At 42.6% G+C, this 23,895-nt stretch overlaps 1 protein-coding gene across 2 annotated transcripts in view; it reads right to left on the minus strand.

Moving 5' to 3' along the window:
• Nucleotides 1-23,889, minus strand: part of ASXL1 (ASXL transcriptional regulator 1) — a 32,908-nt gene extending 9,019 nt beyond the window's left edge. Inside the window, exons 1-7 of one of the 2 annotated variants that reach the window (XM_081010995.1) lie at nt 23,776-23,889; nt 11,960-12,042; nt 8,607-8,715; nt 8,026-8,146; nt 3,121-3,218; nt 1,802-1,895; nt 542-682 (exon numbers count right to left, since the gene is read on the minus strand). In XM_081010995.1, coding sequence (XP_080867121.1) covers nt 542-682; nt 1,802-1,895; nt 3,121-3,218; nt 8,026-8,146; nt 8,607-8,715; nt 11,960-12,042; nt 23,776-23,835 — 706 coding nt within the window. In that variant the 5' untranslated portion in view covers nt 23,836-23,889. Of the gene's footprint in view, nt 1-541; nt 692-1,801; nt 1,896-3,120; nt 3,219-8,025; nt 8,147-8,606; nt 8,716-11,959; nt 12,043-23,775 lie in introns of both variants that reach the window. The other variant, XM_081010994.1, reaches the window with a different exon arrangement.
• Between the last annotated feature and the right edge of the window lie 6 nt (nt 23,890-23,895).

Genomic DNA, 23,895 nt, shown 5'->3' on the forward strand with positions numbered 1-23,895 from the left:
CACAGGAAAACACCAACAGCTCATGCGGTGGTGGTAGAAGAAACACAAACCAAGCATGCTTTACAAATGATTTTCATTGTCTGGACAGAAACAAGTGAACAAAGATTCTACCAAAAACTTTAAATATAGTCCTGCACAAGTACAGTAACTGATTCTCTTCGTTCCTGCTCCTTGAGGATTTGTATGGAGTTTGTTTACTCACAGGAGTATAGAGGAAGGTTAAAATTATGCAATGCTCTATATTGTTCTGCCCACAGGGCAATGCAATGAACACCACCACCAAAAACCACCTTTATCATCAATTACAAAAATATAAATTCAGCACATTGCCATCTAAAGACAGCAAATTCCAAAAATCAGTTTAATATATCAGTAAAACTATACATTAAATGCCTGTAGAAATAAATGTGCTGGTCTAAGGTGATGGTACAAAAAGCAGGACTTCCAAGGCAGACCTGAATGCCTGGCCTTGCCTATAAAAGCCCTGGGCTCCTTTTGTTTGAAGCAAGAAATCTAGATACAGACAACAGACTGCACCTACCACTTGTGGGTTTCCGGAATCCTCGGATCAGCTGTGGAGGGTCCCTGCTGATTTCTGTCCTGCTGCGTATAGCAGTGTTGCCACTCAGGGCAGAGGAACCACTGCTGCTGCTGCTGCTGCTCTCGCCACCAACTTGTCTCCCTGTGAACCCTGAAACCAGTGAGCAAGGAGCACCCCACGAGACAACGTTAAACACTCCCCACATTCCTCACTGGACCTTATTAAACACAACCTCCACCAAGTTAAGTAGCTATGACTCGGATAGGTAAGGGTATGGTCAGGTGAGCAAATGCCACGCTACAGAAACCCAAATCTTGACATTACCGTACTCAGTTTGCACAATTTATTCCAGCTCCCATTATCTTGGTTTTTTGGGGCGGTGGAGGCAGGAAGTGAGAGTAAGCGCAGAAAGGGATAGGCAGCTGAACAGGAAAGGAGCAGCCCCACCCAGTCCCCTCTGGTTTCAAAGCCCCCTTTGCTCCTGTCATTATGCTTGGCAACAATTACTTCCCTTCCTGTCTGTCTTCAGCCTCTAAGCCTGCTGAGAGAGCTTCTCATTCTTTTCTTTTTATATAGTGTCTAGATGTAAGCACAACATAAATGATTAGGATGGTTTGATGATGGTAATATTGACGGTTTTTATACTGCAAATCACTCCAGTGATCCTTGGATTGAGGGTAGTACAGTATATAAATTTAATAAATAAAAAATATGATTATTTTAGAGTAGAAATGTCTCTAATTTTTCCTTGCAACAATGCTATGAGACGGATGAAGGTACAAGATTTTAATCTGCTAACCATCTTTTTGCCATCTCATTTTTGTGGATTTTTTGTATTTCTATATTCTTGCAAATTTAATAAAAATGATCTACTAAAAAACAACAACCCAAGAATGTTCCATGAACAAGGATCTGAACAAAGGCTACTCATGCTGAGGCCCTACAAATATCTACAACTGCAGAGGCCGGGTGGTGGCTGCTGCAGCTATTGCTTTCTTCTCTTCTGTTAAAATAATAGTGTTAAATGAAGCCAGGGATGGAACTCAAAGCCTAGGAGACACTTTAAACCAATTTCCCAGTGAGCCGCCTTCGGAGCAAGGTACAATGTGTAGCACATAGCCCTAGCAGACCTAAAAAGTGCCAAAGAATCTCTGTTGCGCATGGCACTCAGAAACTCTTGTGAGAGGTGCCAGATAGGGGTTTGGTACTGGAGAGCTCATGCAGATGTGCAAAGTCAACAGGGGTGGGGAGTTGGCTCACCTGAAGAAGTTTCCATATGAGCACCATTTACTTTCAGAGGAGTCAAAACTACACGAGGAAGCATCACTCCTGTCTTTTTCTTCTGTTTGCTTGCCTGTATTCCAGAAAAGACCAAAAGAAACACAGCGAGGAAAAAGAAAAGGTGAGGGAGCATCAGTTTAGGCTAAAGCGACAAGCTTGGCAATGACACCTCTCCCTTCCTTACTGGAGGTCCCCACACCTTGGGGCTTCTCCAGCTCCAGAGTTCCTGCACTGAGCCGGGAAGAGATCAGTCCATGTGGCTTGCAATGCCTCCCTTCAACTCTTAAGATTCTAGGGCATACTCATAGCGCAAATATCTGCAACATTCACTGAGGACAAGGCAAAAGGCAAATTTAGAAAGGCAGGTTTATATTAAAGGCTAGAGGCAAAACAAGTCAGGAAGCAAGTAAAGAGTCTCACTGCTGGTTAAGCCCTAAGGTAGTGTACCTGGGTAAACTAACTCAAAGTTGAATTCCCCAATCACAGTGACTCTGCTTGAATTCAAAACACACCTACAGTGGTACCTCGGGTTAAGTACTTAATTCGTTCCGGAGGTCCGTACTTAACCTGAAACTGTTCTTAACCTGAAGCATCACTTTAGCTAATGCGGCCTCCTGCTGCTGCCGCACCGCCAGAGCCCGATTTCTGTTCTCATCCTGAAGCAAAGTTCTTAACCTGAAGCACTATTTCTGGGTTAGCGGAGTCTGTAACCTGAAGTGTATGTAACCTGAAGCATATGTAACCCGAGGTACCACTGTACTTGGTTAACTGGTTAGTCCTCGAGCACATAAGCAGCCAGATGTGAAGAAGAAGTCACAGTGCAGACCGTACACAAACTGTGAACTTCCTATTATGTTTCATTCCTAAAGAGCCAAGTGGCACTCCTTTTTGAAATATTATGGCCAGGTCAGTCAGAGGTGGGAGGGGAGGGATATACTTGGACGAATTGCCAAATCTACATAATTGGATTCCTTCAGCAAAAATGTGGAGTAGGTGATTTATGTGGCCCTTCTATGGAGCAATTCTAGTCTGCCTGCCCAATCTTGCAAGGGCACTCTCCCCACTTGTGAATCCCAACAGCAGCCACTGAAGGAGAGACTTTTGCAGAAGAACTGCCACGGCGGGTCAACCTGTGCAGCTGCAGGTTTCTCCTTCTACTCCACCAGAACTCTGTTGAGCCCTTCTTTTATTTTTACGTCTCCTTTTACTTAAAAGGTTTATATGCATTGCTGTCCTTTCTGATGCATTCTGCTTTGCCCCACTGCCCACAAGCCCCCAGTCAAATGCCCCCATTCTACCTGTGAGGCTGCTCTATGGCTCTCCCGAACAGCAGGTACATTCTTGCTCTGAGGCTCAGTGGAACAAGAAGCGCTTGAGGAGGTTTCATCTAGAGATACTGAAAAGAAAAAAAATCATCCCATCAACATTGGTGCAAGAAACAAGCACTCAGGGTTGGCCAATTGTCTGCCCCTGACAGGGCTGCACTTCCTCTGAAGAAGCAAGTTCTGGATCCAGCTTTGTCACTGGAGACTCAGGTAGCCTGGGAGTGCCTTTTGCCAGATGAAGCTGGTACAGCAACTCTGGACATTCCTGGACGGAGACAGCTTGACCATGGTAATCCAGGCATTGGTGAATTCAAGCCTGGATTACAGCAAGGTGGGACTCTCCTTGTGCGGTTTGTGCAGGATGCTGCAGTGTGATTGCTCACAGGAGTGAAACCCATGTCAGCATATTACTGTCAGTTTGCATTTTTTTGATACAGAAAGTATTGATCTGATGTGTAGAGATCTTTCCTATTCTAATTAATCCAAGAGGCTTCTGGAAGCTTCTCTGTGTGAAAGAAACAAGCAGAAGGTTCATGATGTTTGGGTTTTTCCTTCAGAGAAGCTGAGTAAAGCTGGCTTAAACTGGTTCTGTTATCTCTGACTATAATAATAAGGCCAGGAGGAGCCCGGGTTTCACTCTTTTCTACCTCTTTTTCCTTCTGGTGTGGTGTTCTGTATATAGTGTTAAGGTTTTAGTCTTCTTATAAGTTATTGTAAACTTAAGCTAAGTCTGCTGCAACTGGATTTCTTATGGACAGGGCCAGTCCTGAATGTATTCGATTTGTGACCATTACGCTCATTTGCCGTCAGCAGCAGTAAAGCTCTGCTGGATTAAATACTAATTGCCTTTGATCTATTTTTTTGTGAATTCTGCAACGTGTTTAAGTTTTTACTCTGCTAACTATACACTGGAGTTCTGCTCTGGATCAATATGAGTAGAATTAATGACAATTACACCTCTGCTTAAAAGATCTGTACTGGCTGCCAATCTGTAAGTGGAACAATTCAAGGTGTTACTTTTGGTATATAAAACCCATAACAACTTGGGACTCGTTTACTTGAAGGTTCACCTTACCTCACATATGCCCACTCAACCACCTTGATCTGTAGAACTGACTTTTTACAAGTGCCACTCAGTCTCCACTTGAAAGGAATTATATTTCAAGCATGGCAGCAACTACAGTCTGGAACTTCCTGCCTACTGAAACCAGGCAGGCTCCCCCAGTTGGTGAGGCTTATTTGACAACAGTGGAAAAACAGCCTTTAGTGTCATCGGCCCAATCCTGTGGAATACTTTGCTGATATTCTGTTGTTGCCTTCTGTTGCCAACTTTTAAACGCTTGCTGAAAACTCTTCTCTTCTGCCAGGCCTAGGCAGCCAATTAAGAGTCATCTTCTTCTCTGGCAATCCCGCGTAGCTGAGTAAGATTGTCTTCCATGAACACAGTCTTAACGGCAAGTCCATAAGTGACTCAGGAGGCCAATTCTGGAACCTCACATCCTTCCACAGTGGGGACATAGGTTTCCAGGCAGGAGTTGCATCACGATGAGGGTTTGCCGAACGTGCCTTCCTCTTAGCATGTTTCTCCCTTTCGTCCTGAGTTTGAGCATCTTCAAAGTCCATGACACCTTTGGTAAAGGCTGTTCTCCAATTGGGGCACTCACAGGCCAGTGTTTCCAAATTGTCAGTGTTTACACTACTTTTTTTTAGATTTGCCTTGAGAGAGTCTTTAAACCTCCTGTTGACCACCAGCATTACGCTTTCTATTTTTAAGTTCAGAATAGAGCAGTTGCTTTGGAAGATGATAATCAGGCATCCGAACATGACCAGTCCAACGAAGTTGACACTGAAGAAGCTTTGCTTCGATGCTGGTGATCTTTGCTTCTTCCAGTACACTGACATTAGTTCGCCTGTCTTCCCAAGTGATATGTAAAATTTTGGGGAGACACCATTGATAGAAACTTTTGGGGAGTTGGAGATGGTGTTTATAAGCGGTCCATGTTTCACAATGTTCAGTAAGGATGGTAGTACAATAGCTTTGTAAACAAGCTTTTTGGTTTCCCTGTGAATGTCTCGGTCCTCAAACACCCTGCACTTCAATTGGGAGAAAGCCGCATTCACAGAACTCAGGCAATGCTGGATTTCAGCACCCATGTTGGCCCTTGTGGGAAAATAACTGCCCAGGTAGGAAAAGTGATCAACATTTTCCAATATGTCATCAACATATTGAAGCTCTATGACGGAAGTTATGGTAACCTTACTCTTTACACCCTCCCAACAATGGTGTGTTGATATGTTTGGTTTTTATTTTTTTTTGCTTTTAACTTTTCATGATGTTATTGTCTGGTTTTATGATTTTATAAACTGCTGTGATATACTTTTATGATGCAGCAGTATATGAATATTTTTAATAAATAAATTATTAATAATACATGTTTTTGGCACCTGCCCCAAACTTCTTCGCTTAGGCAAGCCCACTAGGTGGACTAGGTGACTCTCAGGGTCCCTTCCAACTCTACAATTCTATCTGAAGCAAACATCATTTTAGTTTATAATGTATATTTCTTTCTTTTTTTATATAAGATATTTATTGAAATTTTCAAAGTGTTACCAAATAAAATAAAAGCAGTAGAAAATACAAAATAAAAATAATTAACAAAGTAGAAAAAAAGAAAAAAAACCAAACCCCTTCCAACCGTATGCATACAAATTCAAAAATAAGAAAAAGTGACAAAAAGAAAAAAAATACAAAAATACATCACACACACTTAAAAAACATTTAAAAACAAATTCATTATGCTCATATCCTCAACTGTCATTACCTTCTTTCTTTGACCTCCTCCTCCTCCCTTTCTTTGTATCCTAGTTATTAATTATCCCAGCAAATCCTTTCCATATTTCATAATATTCTGTCATTACATTACCCTAAACTGTTTTAATCTTATCTTTCTATAATAAAATAAACCTTAGAGCTTAAAACTTAAATCTTATCCTTACCAACTTCTCATAACCATAATATTCTTTCATAATTCTTTAAACATCTTTACTAAAGCCAAGTAGTTTCATTCCAACATTTTTCTAACATTCATCAATTTTATAAAACAGTTCTAATGGTGAAAAAAAGAAATACAAACAAATCCAATCTTCATCCAACGTCCCTTCCTCCTGCTTCCGGGTTTTGTCAGTCCTTATTATCCCGTTGATCTAGCCCATTAACCTGGCAGCCTTATATCCGAGGCCCTCAAGTCTCTTCCATGTCCCTTCCGCAGCTCTTCTTCATATTTGTAACTGTATTTTCCCTTGTCTCCTGCTCGTGGTAACTCCAGCTTGGCAATATTTTTAACCCTTCTCGACAGATCAGCCCCTTTTCCATATTCAACACTGAATTCCATATGGTATTTAAAAGCATGTTTCAAAGACCCTCCAAAATTAAGAGCCCCCACAATCCCAAACATCTCACGGCCCATTGTCCGATTTGAAAAGTCCAAACATCCCAGCATAGGGGGGTCAATCCAGCCCCCCATTTCCAAGCCAAACCAAACTTTTTCTTTCCAAATCTGGCTTTTTCCAAGTTCATTTGTCAAATCCGAAAACTCATATTCCTGTTGGGCCTGTTCTGTCAGGACACACTCCTGATTTAATTCCTGAGTGGGCTTCACATATTTTCCCACTGTCTGTTCAAAATTTCCCACTGCCTGTTCAAAATTTCTAGTCGAAGTCGCCATCCAATTCACCTTTTCATGTAATTGTTCCAGTAGGGCATTTGTTTTATAGAAAGCACACAACAAAGCTTCTGAATACATTGTCCTGCAAGGTCGAATGCCTGTTCCCACGATTGTTATCTGTAACAGCTGCCGGCTCCCTGGAGTTGGTTACAGTTACACAGTCTCCCTCTAGGGGGAAAACTTCTATTTGTTCTTGCAACAAAGTTTCCCTTTTTGAAATACTTTGTCAATATTTGTTGCTTAAAGATGCGAAGGGAAGCAGTGGAATCGCTATGTTTCTCTTCTTTTAGGTATCTGTCAAAATGCTTGTCTCTGGTCAATGAACTTCAAACGTCAGTCCTGACACCCCGCTCCAGGATCAGGACGGAGGAAAGTTACTTTACTTTAAACTCACTTTAAACAGTCCGGAAAAGATCCCCCTTCTTCTCCTGCTGTCGAAGGGGGGTTCCACAATTTTAAATGATGAAATCCAATCCTTTAGAGGCGATTTTCTAAGCTCTAGTTTACGTTGTCTTTGCTTTATTCTGTCTACAGAAGAACGGAAGGCTGACTTCCTGTTTAGACCTTCCCGTTCCGTACCAAATTAAAATAGGTTTTTAAAATCCAATTCCTTTCTGCTCGCAAGTCCTTATCTAATGTCCAGTTGTTCAAAGTCTAAGTACTCACGGGTGCTTATTTTAGAGTCCAAATTGTCCCAGGAAAAAGGCAGCGCTCTCCGGCAACGGCTGTGCGGCTTCGCTCCACGGAAATAGCAATTGACTCACAGCACCGCGCCACTTCCCCCTCTTCACTTCGGAGCCCGTTAGAGGGTTCCTTAGCGAGTTGGGGGGGGCGCTAAAGGTGCCCGCCAAGTCCCATGGTCACAGGCTTCATCCGCCTGTGATTTTTAAAAGGGTCCCCGCTTTGCCGTAGCAGAGAAGACCCGTTTCCCGCGGAGCTAGTCCCTCCTGTTCAGAGGGAGTCCACCACTGCTGATGGCGCCACCCCGGAAGTTTATAATGTATATTTCAACTTGTGATGATTGTTTATATTTTGACATTTTTGGGTAAATGTTTTTAGCTTCTGATTTTTATCAGTATTTTTTTTGTAAACTGCTGAGAGGGTTATACAGATTCTGTTAACAAAATAAAAACTCGGCCAGGCAAGCACTTACTGTCATTATCGCCGCTCACAGTGCTGGCTTCGTTGGAGCCACTGCTTTCGGCATCAGCAGCATCATCCAGCTCTTCTCCTTCAGGGGCGGACAGGTTCCGGGACCACTGCACAGCATCTTTCTAGAAAGACCAATCAAAGCTCTGGTGAATTTTCCCTTACGAATCAAAGTGGAAAATCACAGGGATAATACTGAACCCAAGGGAACCCTGATGTCCAATAACTGGTTGATAGGTTAGCAAACACACTAATTCGATCCATCCACCTTGATTAAAAGTGCTGCTTTAAGCACTGGCTTTAGAAAAAAACAATATGCTGTGTGTCAGGTTAGTAGGTCTTATGGCACTAATGCTCAAATATTTAAAAATATTATGAGCGCTATATAAGCTGAATAGCAGTTTAGAATATGTAAGCAGGTTAGAATATGTAAGCTGAATAGCAGGTTAGCTTTGACTGTGAGCCCAGCTTGCAAGAAAGTCTAGATTTCAGATTCTATCATGTGACAGGTGTTCATTCAATATTTGCCAGCTAGATAAACCTTTGCCAAATCTCTGGTGTGGAGGAAGAGCAATCTGGTCTTACCTTGAGGGTGAAAAGGCTGATGCGCCCAGGGAGTTTGTAGAAAAGCCCCTCACAGCTCCTTGAATTGGAGTGGAGCATGGCATTCAGGCAGGCCAGCGGGGATGTGCCACTGAAGGAAGGAAGGAAGGAAGGAAGGAAGGAAGGAAAAACGCATCATTGGATATGGCAGCTCAGACACACGTTGCTTTATAATTAACAGGAAAGTTATTATGGAAACTCTGCTACTTCAGCCACCCCAACCCAGCACTGCAAGACACCCCAGTGTTGAAAAGAAACTTTCAGCCTGTCTGTACGGCATAACATACTGTTTTCATCAAACTCCCTGATCAGAATAATCACTACTAAACCAAATACCTCAGTACTTGCACAGAGTTACTGTTTTTTATTTTGTGAAACATAAAGGTGTGCTATGCAATCTCAAGTTAATTTCTGGCCAAATAATTTTATATTATCCAGTCAAGACCAATTTTACAATAAGGATTCTAAAATATTGTTTTAAACAGGAGATGGTGAAGGGCAGAAATATTTTTCCGCCTCGCTCCTCCCCAGTATATTTCCCAGTATATTCAGTTTCCAGTGGGAGAAGCATCCAAACTTTGCAACTGTGTGGTTTGGGCTTCGCCTTGAAGAAGCCACTGGCTATGCCTACATGCTGGGCTCCTAACTGAAAAGCCCAGGACACACCTTCTATTTCACATGCTTTCGCATCACTGCAGACACAGTTGCATGTGGAGACAAGAAGAATCTAAACTGCCTTGAGTACCATCAGGGGAAAAGGTGGCATCTGTCTAAATAAATAAATAAAGAAAGAAAGAAAAACTAAACTGTGTTATAACATGATCTTTTATTTCAGAATGCCAAAGGCAAGGAGGAGATGCAAATATGTGTTTGCCGCTTTAGGAATATCAAATATTGGGAAAGAATGATAAGACATAATGATGTTTAGCGATGCTGGATCCCAACACAAAACTGCCTTGGCTTCGTGAACATGGTAACAATAGATGAAATGTTCTTTGGGGCCCCTTTTACAGAGAAGCATTCACAGAAAATACAAAACATAGAAAGCAGAGCTCTTTAGGTGAATTTTTTTTTTTTAAAAAAAGATGTTACACCATCATCACTGTGCCGCCCTCCCACAAAGTGCTCTGTCAGATGCAGCTAATTTGAAAAGATGTCACACCTTCAAAATAAAGAGCCAGTAAGATTATTTAAGCTGATAAAGAAGCACGACTTGTTATCATTTCTAATGAATTAACAGCAAAGTTAGTTGTGATCTGTACCAGAGTGACAAATAAATTGAAATGAAATGAAATCCAGGAGGAAACATTTTAAATTCCTGAGGACAATTTTTTGCTGAGGCCCCATCCTTATTTAGAAAGTAATTTACCTTCTGTAGACATGCAGTGATTCCATAGCAATGCCGGTGACATGTGGAGAGGAAATGACGTATCAAAAGAAAACAGAATGGAATTAACACAAAATATTCAAACTCCAGGTGGGAGATAAGCTATTTCAGACAAAAAAACAGTAACAGGGTATAGCCAGCTTGGGGCACTTTACTTCTGAAGTGCAAATAAAATTATTTATCTCATCTGCAAATAACTCTCTACCTTATTAAATGCAGCTGGAGACTATAGGTATATCTATTTAAGTCTACACTTTCATTCCTGCATTTAAGCTCCTGTCTCAGTTAAAGCTGTTGCTAAATGAAAGATTGTACTCTGAACATTTTCTGAAATGTCTTATAACTGAATCTCAGCCCAAAACACAGTGTCAGAGTGTACCAAACATACTACGGGCCAGATTCAACTAATCAGATGCACTAGCAGAAGCCAGTGAAACAAGTTCTGCTAGTGAAATGGGACTCCCACCCTGCCCTCCCACAAGATGAAAAGCTTGCACTGACTGAACAATTGTAATAGCACAGTGCTGAATTCCTCCCTCTGTCTGTAGTATATCTTTAACTCAACAATAAAATGCACATGGATAAATGTAGGGGCTCAGATCTCTACCTAAACCGCCATGAGATCTTTTGATGAAGGGCAGTATATAAATGATGATGATGATGATGATGACGACAACAACAACAACAACAAGCTTGTTTGCTCTTGCCTTGATAACACACTTTATACTCAGGAGGGAGGGGAGATTAATTAATTTATTTACATATTTAGAATCCATACTTTTACAGAACTATTTCAAGGCCCAGTACAACATTTATTGATGAGAATCAATAAACACTGATTAACAAAGAAAACTCATCTTACAAAAGCCTGTCTAAACAATATAGTTTTCAAAAGATGTCTGAATGAAGAGAGGTGGTTCCTGCCGAACCTCTACTGGCAGGGAGTTCCACAGGGCGGGACCTGGTCTCTAGTGACGGCCAGCCAAACCTCAGGGGCCATGTGGGGAGCCATCAGAAGTGTCCCATCAGAGGATCTCAGCGATCAAGGTGGAACGTAAGAAATCAGACAGTGCGTAACATACTTCAGGCCCAAGTTATTTAGGGCTTTGTGAATTAACACAAGTGCCTTGAACCTGGTCTAGTATCAAACCAGCAACCAGTGCTGCTCTTCCAGCAGCAGAGTAATGAGGCTGTTCCACAATCCCTTGGAAAAAGGCTCACATGGTGAAAAAGAGCAACAATGATCATACAATCTAATGAACACCCCGATGGACAAAAACAGTTAAGAGCCATCGAAGTACAAGGTCTCTGTGATAATTTTACAACAGCATGATATAACTAACTCCATTGGGTTTAAACATGACATTTAGCCTTGTCAAATTCACCTGCTCATCATGCCTGGGACAATTCCACAAGTAACTGCTTTGTTTGGGGGGGGGGGGAGTGCTTGCAATTCAGCCTATGCATTGCATGGGATTCCAGTGGTGTCCAAACTTTTTTTCAGAGGCCCAGGCCGACCAAAGTTGTTGGCCTTTTTTTTTTTAGGATTGAAGTTGTTAAACTTTATTTAAGGTTGAACTTGTTGAGCTTTCTTTAGGATTGAAGTTCTTGAGGGTTTTTTAGGGGTTGAATTAGGCTCCCCAAACAGACTTTGGACATGCCTGGATTATGCAGGGCTATTGGGTTATTGTTTTTGGTTTGATTTTATATGTGGTCTTGTTTGTGAGACTTCTGGGTATAGGGCGGTGTATAAATTGGAAAAAATAATAATAAAATAATTCTCGAACAGATCCAGGAAATCCACCTATTGAACCTAAAGTATGACATGGAACATTTTCAGACCAAATTCAGTTTTTTAAAGGCAAGGAAGAGGTGCACTAGAGGAAATAAAGAAGTCAACTTCATCCTACACCATACTTTTAACTTAAACACGAAGAACACTACCAACCTCATTTCCTTTAGGCCTTCTGTTTCTATGACCTGCAAAATCTGTTTTGGGGTCATGGGTCCATCAGAGTAGTTTTCCAGCACCTGAAAAGATAAATAAACAGTTCAAGCTTAGCATGTAAACCCCAAGCCTAAGGCATTCAAACTGAAGATAAAGGGTTAGAGAATCTGGCCTAGCCTTTCTACAAAGCTATCGAGCATGGATTTTTCAGGCCATAACATTCCCAATGCAAGCCCATGCTGACTCAAAATGAAATGAGTCGCTTGGCAAGATTTCATGCAGTGCTGAAGGGCCAAGCTCAATGAGACAGGATTGCATCTGCGGACCTATTTTAAAAGCAGTCACTGGTGTGTGGGTGTACCATATTTTTCCATGTATAAGACACCCCCTATTTTTGGGGACTACAAATTAAAAAAATAGGGGACAGATTGCCCAAAGTTGTTGAGAGTTGTTGCGTTTTTTTTTAAGAGGGATTGCCGAAAATCCCAAAGACAAACGCAGACAATATCACACGTTGCCGAAGCCACCAATCATCTGCCCAGTCACCAACAGCACCTGCCAATAGCCCACCCAATTGCCGCGGTGGAAGCAAATCAACAACAGCCATTGCCGCGACCATCAATCACCCGTCCAATCGCAGATAGCAATCTGCTGCTCATGGCAGGAACCAATCACTCGTCCCCACACTGCACTATCCATGTATAAGACGACCCCCAATTTTTAACATAACTTTTTGAAAAAAAAATTCCTCGTCTTGTACACAGAAAAATATGGTATTTATTTAAGCAACTTACACACTGCTTAACTACAATAGTCTTTACAGTACAAAAAATAGATTTTTTTTAATTATAAAACAAACTATAAAACAAAACATCAATTAAATGCCTGCCAGAATAAAAAAGTATTCAGTAGGCAGTGGAAGCTATTCTTATTAAAAATATATATAATTCATTACCCAATGTTCACCTTAAGGTCCCAGGGCAGGTTACACATTATTAAAAACAGTTTAAAGCAACTTGCAATTACAGAAATAAGGTGCATCCTTAAAATATAAACCTCAAGTGTCAAAACCAGAGTAAAGAGGCGTGTCTTCAGCATTTGCTGGAAGCCATATAGTGAAGGTCCCGCACTCTGTGGGGAGGGAGTTCTTCAACTTAAGCAGGGCCAAGGTGTTTGGAGGGGGTTGTTTATACCCCCCCCCCCCGCCGCTTCTTTTCCCAGTATAAATTGCTTTCCTTCAAGATACTATTTGCCCTCCTGGACAGATCATCAACTCTGGCCCTAAAAATCACAGAGTTGCTAGTACACTGGATGAACAGGTGTATACCTCTCAGACTATGAAACTGTCAATGTCTCCTGGTGAAACAATTGACTCGCCAACAGGCAACCACAGACTGGACCATGACCATGAAAGGTTGCACTTTTATTTCAGTGCCCTTTTTCAAAAAATGTATACAGTGTAAGAAGAAGATACTGTGAAGGCAAGATTTTCAAAAGTACACGGGATAATATTTTGACAGCAGCAATGATAAGAAGCCTCCAGCTCTGGCTTAAAAGATATAAGCTCTTCAGTTCAAGTTAGAAGTCGACTTCTAAAGCTTTTCTTGAGACACATTTGGAATTTCTCAGCATCTCCTTTCAAAGACGCTGAAACAAACCTGTGCTGAGAAGGGGACCCCCTACTTTTGATCAAACACACTCTTCTTCCACATAAAAGTATCATGTCAAATTATACAAACACGATAATGGAAAAAGAGATGACCTCATGGATGTTCTGTAAGCTACTATACATGTTACTGAAATAAATTCCATTGTGTAACCTAAAGCTCTTATTTCAGCCTACTGGTCCTCTCAAAAATAGAGAGTGCTGAAATAAATAGTTTGAGGCCCACAATTTTCACTTACAGTCTCACTAAAAGGACAAGTTGGTAACACTAATTGTTGTGTGCATGTGAGAACATAAAGAATGGAGTTCCTGCAAAGCTGTGCCAAGGGAGTAGCAGCTGCAGGCCAGTTGAAGAGGTGAAACAGCATCAATGGGGCATCTCTGTTGGAAAGGAATGCAGGTCAGTAACCACCAGTGAATCGCCACCTCCACAAAGAGAAAGATCAACCTGAACCACACATCCCGCTGTCACGCAACCGAGAATCTGCCAACATGTCCTAGGAAAGGTAAAAGCAAATTATATCCATAGCCCTCAGCTCCGCATTTCTAAGTACGTGATACTCCAAGAGCTGTGAATTATAAAGTTATTTGGCGCGAGACTAGGAAATGGAAACTGTGAAAGACACACCTAAAGTTAATAGAAGCTCCCAGGGAATCTAAACAAGTGATCTAAAAGAAGGTGCTAAGCCACAAGGCACTGAGGAAAGCCATTCTAATTCTGAACAAAGACAACTACTAACACAGACTTAAGTGATCCAGCCTCCTTAAAGGATAAAGAGTGACTCCAGGGCACTTTTCAGAAAGAGGTAGCCTTCATCAGTGAAAAAAGGAAGTAAGATCCTGGTGGAAGGGTTAAGCTCTGACGTGCTAAGACACTTGGACACCTTTGACACAAATCACACATAGAACATTAACCCAGAAAGAAATGTAGCTTGCAGCTGCACATCAATGGATCACATGAACCCGTTCTCTAACAGTTACATGTGAGATTAAGTAGAACTTGAGAATTCAAATTAAATATAAAGCATGTCATGCTGCAGGGCAAAAACAAAGAATGAACAAAAACATCAAGCTATAGAAGGATGCTCCTAAGGGGCACAATTTCGCCAGAAATTGTAATGATTGCTAGCTACCTTCACCAGTATTACAAGTAGTGCACACAATACCTATGAGCATGTGAATAAGTCTACTGGAAGTCATAAAAATCACAGGAAACCAGCCATAAATATCTTGTGGATGCCTCAATGAAAATGAATGCTCAGCAAAAGAGCTTGGTAGATTGATCTCTAAAGTTTACTATAGTACACATCACATCTGAAAGGGTAAAACACTACAAAGGAAGAACGCAGTTGTTTAACAAATCACAGGAGTTCTGAAATTTCTATGAGATTTCCTCTCCTGATATCAGATTTTATTATTATTATTTATTGAATGCGTACACTGCCCTTCATCTGAAAATCGCAGGGCAGTTCACAACATAAAAATACAAAATGAGAACACAAAATGCATAAAAACAAAACAAAACGCTAACCCCTTATCCCATAAACAAATGGCATATAAATAAGAAACTAGCCCCCCTGTTTGCTTTTCAGACCACATGTTATCTTCACAAAGAACATTCTGAAGCAGCTCTTTGATCACTGTGCAAGGGAAATAACTTAAAAACAGGGCAGAGCCGGAAGTACTGCCTGAAAATATTTTCAGTTTATGCTGATCCAAACACCAGGGGATCCTGGGCTGCAGCTCCTCCAGACAGTTTGCTACCAAGATTAGCAGTTTGACTTTGGCATGTGTTGAGTATCATTCCAACTGTGTGTATTTAAAATACTTTTCTTAGAAGCTGCGTGGATAGAATGTATAAGGCAGCCAGGGGAAACGAAGAAGACATTTCAAAAACTATGAGGAGGTATGTACAAAACATAGGTCTTATACAAAGATCTGTTTTGAATGGGTTTGCAGTCGGCTTGGAAACAACCCACAAACCAGGTGTGGGGCAGAAAGCCTTTAAGCAGATAATCTAACCTGAGGTTGAGCCAGCAACAAACCAGAAATAGAAAGGTAATGATGCTCCATACATATTAAGAATATGCCAGGTAAAAGGGGGCAAAAGCAATACTGGTCTGATAAGCAAGTTCACTCACAGAGCAAGGGAAAGCAAAGTCTTCTCACAAGAAGATTGCTGCTGTGACATTAAGAGGACTACAAGGCATGGGCAAGATGAGCAAGGGGGCTGAGGCGCACATATGGACTTATCATCCATTCAATCTCAGTATTTTCAAGGTCAAGGAGGGTGACTATATTCCCTGCAACCTTGCCCCTGTCCTCTTAATATCACCTGGTAGCTTTATTTGAATGCTGCTGGCATTAGATAGTGGTTAAGCAGCAACATATGCCAGGTGTCTAAGCAAAGTGTCTGACCCACAAAGATGAGAATCAGTGTATAAAATACAGATGGAAGCATCTAAGCAAAGAAGGCTGCCTTGATGCTCAGTATCACTCTGCACCTGAAGAAGATGACAAACAGTAAGGAACTCTACCCGTTCAAACTCTAGAAGCCTGACAGATTTGCTGAATTTCCTAGTCCTATCAATAACTCAGTCAAATACAACCACCAGCATGAGTTTGACCAAACTGCGGGAGGCAGTGGAAGACAGGGATGCCTGGCGTGCTCTGGTCCATGGGGTCACAAAGAATCGGACACGACTAAATGACTAAACAACAACAACAAGCAAATTTCATTTACTTCTGAGAATTTTTACGCATATGTGTGTGGGGGGGGCATATACCACCACTTGGTAGCCAAGCCCAAAAGCAAAAGTCTCATTTGGATGCATTTTGACTTGCCCACTAGAACTTACCTACTGCTGACAATCACCATGAGGTAATTGATAGTATCATTTATCAGTTTTAGACCCTTAAGTAGTAGCAGTTGCCAGGACATGCTGCGTTCGCCTCTGCGTAGTTCCTTCGTTACTTCAGCTATCGTGATATACAGTGGTACCTCAGGTTAAGAACTTAATTCGTTCCAGAGGTCCGTTCTTAACCTGAAACTGTTCTTCACCTGAAGCACCACTTTAGATAATGGGGCCTCCCGCTGCCGCCGCGCCACCAGAGCACGATTTCTGTTCTCATCCTGAAGCAAAGTTCTTAACCTGAGGTACTATTTCTGCGTTAGTGGAGTTTGTAACCTGAAGCGTATGTAACCCGAGGTACCACTGTAATTTTCAACTCTTTTTCTAACGATCCCTAGCATAGAATTTGCCCTTTCTGCAGTTACCACAAACTGGGTAAACATCTTCATCAAGCTGAACAATTACCAGCTCTATGCTGTGGATGCTAAACTATTTTAGCAAGTGAAGTACAGAACTAAGAAACTGTAGCTGTTCTAGAACAAGAGTTAGGTGCCCAATGGAAAGTTGAACCCAGGCCTCCCCAGTGCAAATACTATGGACTCTCCACTACATCAATATGGTTATCATGCTTGGTAGTAGTAAAAAGAACTCACTGAAGAACTTCAGTGGCAGGCATATATATTCTTATAAGTCTAAAAACTTTAGCAGAGTTTCAGACCTGGACAAAATTTTTGGTTGCCATCATCACTGTGTGTCTCCCCACTCCCTCCAATCACTCTGTTAGAGGCAGCTCATTTGTCCAAAGCATCATGAGAGTCTCCAGCTAATGCCTGTAATTGCCTAATGCAAGGACTAAAGCAAGAGGTACTCACTTTGAACAAGCCTGGGGGAAGTCAGTAATACTCCCACTGCTTTTCCTGCAAAAACTGGTATGAAGTAAGAGTCAAAGTACTCTGTCCCACCCCTCACGTTCTTCCACATGCCAAAGGATGTTGGAAGGGGACCACAATCTCTTGTGCTTGGTACAAAAGGAGACAAGATCTCACTTTATACTGGGCATCCATGGAAGCATCAGGTAGCAGTTTCCAGAATTAAGCGCATGGCTGCCACTGGCATTTTTGTGGCCGCTGTGGACAGAATAAGTATCACTGTATGAATACTCTTACACTAAATACAGTGATACCTCCGGTTAAGAACTTAATTTGTTCTGGAGGTCCGTTCTTAACCTGAGGTACCACTTTAGCTAATGGGGCCTTCCGCTGCTGCTGTGCTGCCACCGTGCGATTTCTGTTCTCATCCTGAAGCAAAGTTCTTAACCCGAGGTACTATTTCTGGGTTAGCGGAATCTGTAACCCAAAGCGTCTGTAACCTGAAGCGTCTGTAACCCGAGGTACCTCTGTACTAAACTTGAACACAGCTAAACAAGTACAGTAGTACCTTGGAAGTTGAACAGAATCCATTTCAGAAGTCCATTCGACTTCCAAAATGTTCAAAAACCAAAGTGCGGCTTCAGATTGGCTGCAGGAAGCTCCTGCAGCCAATCGGAAGCCGTGTCAGATGTTCAGCTTCCAAAAATAGTCTGCAAACCGGAACAGTCACTTTCGGGTTTGTGGCGTTCAGGAGCCAAAACGTTTGAGAACTAAACTGTTCGAAAACCAAGGTACGACTGTACACACTTCTGTACTAGACAGTCGAGCAGCGGACGAATATTGTCCAAGAAAGGAAACCACCAACTAAAACTGAAAAGTTTCATCCTCAGTCAATAATATAGAAGACAGAGCATCCAGACTACAGCCACATACAACTTGCCCTACTCAATGTAATTTTTTTTTTAAGTAGAAGGGAAATATTACTTCCTGAACCCAGTCTCTGAAAACAGCACAGTAAAAGCAGATAGCTGCATGATCCAGCATGCAAATAACTGAGCATGGTTTATGACAGGGCACCTAAGGCCCATGGGCCACAAGCGGCCCATGGGGGGTCGTTTAACTGGCCCACGAGCTGCCTCCGAACCAAGCCACCTGCTTGGCGAGTCCCCACGTGCTGAACTAAACCAGTGCAGGGAATCGCTTCCATGGCACTGGAAATTGCGTCTGCGCATGCACTGACGCCGAAAAAACATGTCTGCACAGACGCCGACAATGGAAATCGCGGGCAGACACGCTCACACACACGTGTGATCTGGCCCACGGAGGAATCTCCGCTGGAGTGAACCAGCCCAGGTGAGGTAAACCTTGCCGACCCCTGATGTATGCAATGTTAGTGCTCATCTCTAGTTTGGAGTGGAGGAGGGAAGTGTTATCAGAGTTTTGATAGAAGGTTTTACACGCCCACCTGAGGAATTTGTGCCCTAAATAGATACAATTATGCTTCAATTCTGCATATCCCCTCCTCCACACCTCTTTTTTTATTACTGGGAGTGGAGAATGGATGTGCTTTGTTATTTTTAAAGTGCAAACCAAAAAGAAGAAAGGACATGCCTCCATTTAAGATTTCACAATTCACATGCAGGGAAAAGCGTTTTTTTGCAACTGTAACCACACAGTAAATTCCTGAAACATTCCTCAGACTGCAAATCAGTTTGATCTCAGGAAGTGCTGGAAAACACTAAAGCAGAGAAGCTTCAGATTCTTGGAGCAAAATTCAATGCATTTTTAGTTGGAAGAACTCCCATCGTGTGCCACTGGGGTTAAGTCCAGGTCTATACCACTGCAGTCTTACGGACTGTACTACACATGCCTAGTCAAAAGTCAGTCCTAGGTAAGTAAGTATAATACTGAAGCGATCAAAAACATGGCTCCGCTCCAGAGGTGAAAGGTTGCTAGTTTATCTACTTCTAATGACACCACAAAATTGTTTCCTTAAGCCTCTAACAAAGCAAGCCAGAAATTCTGCCCATACCTAGAGGGGAAATATTTTAGTAATATTGAGAAATTTAATCAGCATCTACTAACTGCTGGCAGCTTTCTCAGGAAGAACGCCTACTTCTTACCATAAATGGGAACACACATGCATTCGCCTCTAAGAGCCTACACTTCTCACTCTCTCAACCATTAATGAAAACCTTTGTATCTCCCTCACACCTGCATGAACACCCCCCACAGCGAACAAGAAAATGGAATTAAAAAGTCACTTTCTTCTGGAAAATAACTCCTTCTGTGGGCCTTTAAAACCCTTGTTAAAAATCTATCCCTGTGCAAAAGAGGACAGGAGGCTTCCTCTACAGTGGTGCCTCGCAAGACGAAATTAATTCGTTCCGCGAGTTTTTTCGTCTTGCGGTTCTTTTCGTCTTGTGAAGCACGGTGTCGGAAAAGTTTTGGAAAAGCTTCAAAAATCACCAAAGTCTTCAAAAACCTCAAAAAAGGCTACCACACCGCGTGCTATGAGTTGCTCCTCGAAGTCAAGTCGCAACTGTATTAACGGTTTTAAGAAAAAGGAAACAAACTTGCAAGACGTTTCCGTCTTGCGAAGCAAGCCCATAGGGAAAATCGTCTTGCGAAGCAGCTCAAAAAACCAAAAACCCTTTCGTTTTGTGAGTTTTCCGTCTTGCGAGGCATTCGTCTTGCGAGGTACCACTGTATCTTTAAAGAAGGTTTCTCCTTTGTAAAAAGGACAGTGAAAATTACCTCAACCAACCATAATGTATGAGCCAGGCAGTCTATTTCAATACAGTTCTTATGGAAGGAGAGCGAGAATAAATGGTAAATCACCTATTCTCATAAAAGGGGGGAACACAATCCTGCTTTAAGAAACAGTCCTTCCCAACTGGACATGAGAATATGATTCCCAGCTTCTAACAGACATAGCACTAGACAGCAATGAACCAATGCTCTACAGTGGCCCATTCTTTCACCTCCTTCGTTCAGCCAATGGGAAACTAAGAATGTGAGAACATCCAGAGCAGGAGAAACAATTTCCATGGGATGCCTTCCTGCCTCAGAGGTTGTAGCAACTTGTCACTGTGGAATCTTATGTGGAAATGACAACAGCAGGCAAAATTCTACTCCCTTTGCTGTGAGGCTTAAAATGTGGAAACAGATGTCCCCATGTCATTCTGAAGATGAGAACCAGTGGGCACACAAACTTTCCCAGGCTTTATTGAGTTTTCTTTTTAAAAATGTATTAAACAGCTGTAAGAGATTCCCAAGTCCTGCCTCAACTCTGCAATGTGTGTACCAATTACTACTACATAGGAGAAACTTTTCTCTTTACACATATTGTGGGGAGGAGATAGTGCCCCTGCCTCTAGAGCAGGGGTTGGCAACGTGCAGCCCATGAAGACCGTTTTACCGACCCATGAGCCGCCTGCTTGGCGAGTCCCCTGCGTGCTGCGCTAAACCAGCGTAGCAACTCTCCGGGCAGCACTGGAAATCACATCTGCGCAAGTGCAGATACCGGAAATCACATCTGGGCATGTCCAGACGCCGAAAATCACTTTTGCACAGGCGTGATTTTTGGCATCTGTGCATGCGCAGAAGCGATTTCCGGCGCCACGGACATGCACAGATGCAATTTCTGGTATCACGCTGCGCCAATCCGGCCCACGGACGATCTCCATGGGAGTGATCCGGCCCATGGCCGGTAAACCTTGCTGACCCCTGCTCTAGAGTCCTAGATAAACATGGCAGTAGCATTTTAGCTTCTCTTTCCATCACATGTATGTCACAGGTAGAGGTATGTCTAATGAAGTGAGAAATAACCTCCATCTAGAAAGACACCTAGCATTTTTTGAGTTTGCTCTGCCCGGCAAGTCAATATACAATACAGTAATAGTGTTATCATGGTACTAAAAGTCCCTACCATAGTCAGGCAACACAGGTATACAGTGGTACCTCTGGTTACATACTTAATTCATTCCAGAGGTCCGTTCTTAACCTGAAACTGTTCTTAACCTGAAGAACCATTTTAGCTAATGGGGCCTCCCGCTGCTGCATGATTTCTGTTCTCATCCTGAAGCAAAGTTCTTAACCCGAGGTACTATTTCTGGGTAGCGGAGTCTGTAACCTGAAGCATCTGTAACCCGAGGTACCACTGTAACTGACATGCTTATGCCAACATGAATGAACTTAAACAGAGGTGACTCTTTACTCACACATAGACAAGTATATATCAGGAAAACAGAGGTGACTAACCCTGAGCTTGGAAATTCATTTTCATACCCCGAACCAGAAGCAATCTTTCCAAAAAAAGTTTATTCTACCACATTGTATACTGCCTCTAATGTGGAAAGAACTGTGCAACCATATACTATGCTTCAGACAATTTCTGTGTAACTCATTCCAAGCCCCATGACATAAGTATAAATTATAGGACAAGCTCTCAAATTTCTTGCATCCTGAGGGAGTGCTCTATGGAGAATGAATGAAGTATAAATCCCTGTTGCATTGAAAAATTTCTAAATACACAAAATGGAATTCCAGTCCAATGCTTCATTATTTCCTGACGGGCTCCTCTCTTCCCATTATAGGATCCTTATTGCAAAGCTGGTGTGCTGCAGTAGTAGGTATGAGGTTGAGCTACAAATATGCAAGTCCTTGGGTTTGAATCTCAAGTGTGCAATGAACTTAAAAGTTGGCCTCTGACAAACATGTCTATCTCAGCCTTAATCCTGTCCATCTGGGGAAAACACTAACTTACATTATAGGCATATGAATCATTTTGAACATTTGAAAGCATTATACAAATGTGAAGAATATTATTGTAAAAACACTCTGTCTTGTGACCCATTTCATCAGTTACCCACAAGGCGGCTCTATCATAATGATTTCAATACTAACCCCACTTACATTAGAGCAAGTCCTACTGAATTCAATGGGGCTTAATTCTGAGTAGACATGGCTATGATTGGGTTGTAACATGGCTACCCCTCTAAATATTATTGCAGTGGTACCTTGGTTTTCGAACGTAATCTGTTCCAGAATACCGTTTGAGTTCTGAAATGTTCAAAAACAAAAAACCCAATGCGGAAGCCACATGGCATGTTCGACTTCTGAGGCGTGTTCAAAAACCAAACCATTTACTCGGCATGTTTACAGCATTCAAAAACCGAAATGTTTGTCAACAGAGACGTTTGAAAACCAAGGTGCCACTGTATTGTGTTTCTCCTTATTCTGGGGAGACTGAAGCAATTGTCATTTGTTTGTAGATGAACTTGTGTATTACTAGCACAGCCTTCACAGAACCTACACACAAACATAAATGTGATGTTAGCACCTTGGACATGTGACCACATTTGGAATATTGTGTATAGTTATTTCACTTCAGAAGGAAGCAGTAAAAATGACTGGGGTCTGCAGCAGCTCTCCTATGAGAAAAGGTTACATCATTTGGGACTTTTTAGTTTGGAGAAAAGTCAATTAGGGGCATTTCAGAAGTTTATAAAAAGGTTTTACCCCTCTCTCACAACACTAGAATCTGTGGCAATCCAATGAAGCTGAAAGGTCAAGAGAAAAGAAAGTTCTTTTTCACAGAACTATGACACTTCTTACCAAAGCATGATGGCAACCAGCCTGGGTGGCTTTAATGGTGGATTAGAAAAATTCAAGGAACACAAGGATATCTATAGTTACTATGCAGGACTGTTATGTTCTCCTTCCACTGTCAGATGAAGCATGCCTCTCAATACCAGCTGTTAAGAATTACGTCCAGGAGAGCACAGATGCATTCTGGTTCTCTGTGCGGACTTACTGCCAAGGGGTCTGGTTGGCCACTGTGAGAACAGGATGGTGGACTAGACAAATCTTTGGCCTGATCCAGCAGCCGGGCTCTTCTGGCATCCTTATGACAGAGATTCTGTATCGGGGAATGGGGAAACTTGCGGCCCTCTGACTGCTGTTGAACTCCCACCTCCAATATGGTCAGGGGATGATGGGAGTTGTAGTCCAGTATCACCTGGAGGGCTTCACGTTTCCCACCTCCACTTTGTGTATCCTGTGCAGGGCCTAAGAGCCCCAAAGACCGAACTGGGGGGAATTTCAAGTTTTGACCCTCCTGCATGGCTTTGACCCTCGTTCTTACGCCCATCCTCGTGGGGGGGCTTCTATGACACCCCACGGGGGTCAACCGGGAGAGTCGAGGGGAAGTGGGAGTTGTGCCCCCGTAGCTCTCCCACCTGGAGAAGGCGAGGAGTTCTCCTATGGGGAAGCAGCTCCTCCCTCCCCGCCCCACACAAAGGGAGCGGCAAGGAAGAGCCCTCCGCCCCATAACACCCCCCCCCAATGCACACACAAAAAGAAATAAAAACCCCACGCGAGGGGCTTATTCTTCTTCCTTCCAGCCCCCCCCCCCCACTTTCTCACCAGGCGGGCGGCCTCGGCCCACGTGCGCTCCTTCTTCCTCCTCTGCTTCATCTCCTTCATCTTCCTCCGAGGGGAAAACAAGCGAGGGGCGCTCCCGGCAGGCGCGCGCGCGCGAGGAGG

This window comes from Podarcis pityusensis (genome assembly GCF_964106645.2).
Source record: "Podarcis pityusensis genome assembly, chromosome: 6".
NCBI classification, from domain to species: domain Eukaryota; kingdom Metazoa; phylum Chordata; class Lepidosauria; order Squamata; family Lacertidae; genus Podarcis; species Podarcis pityusensis.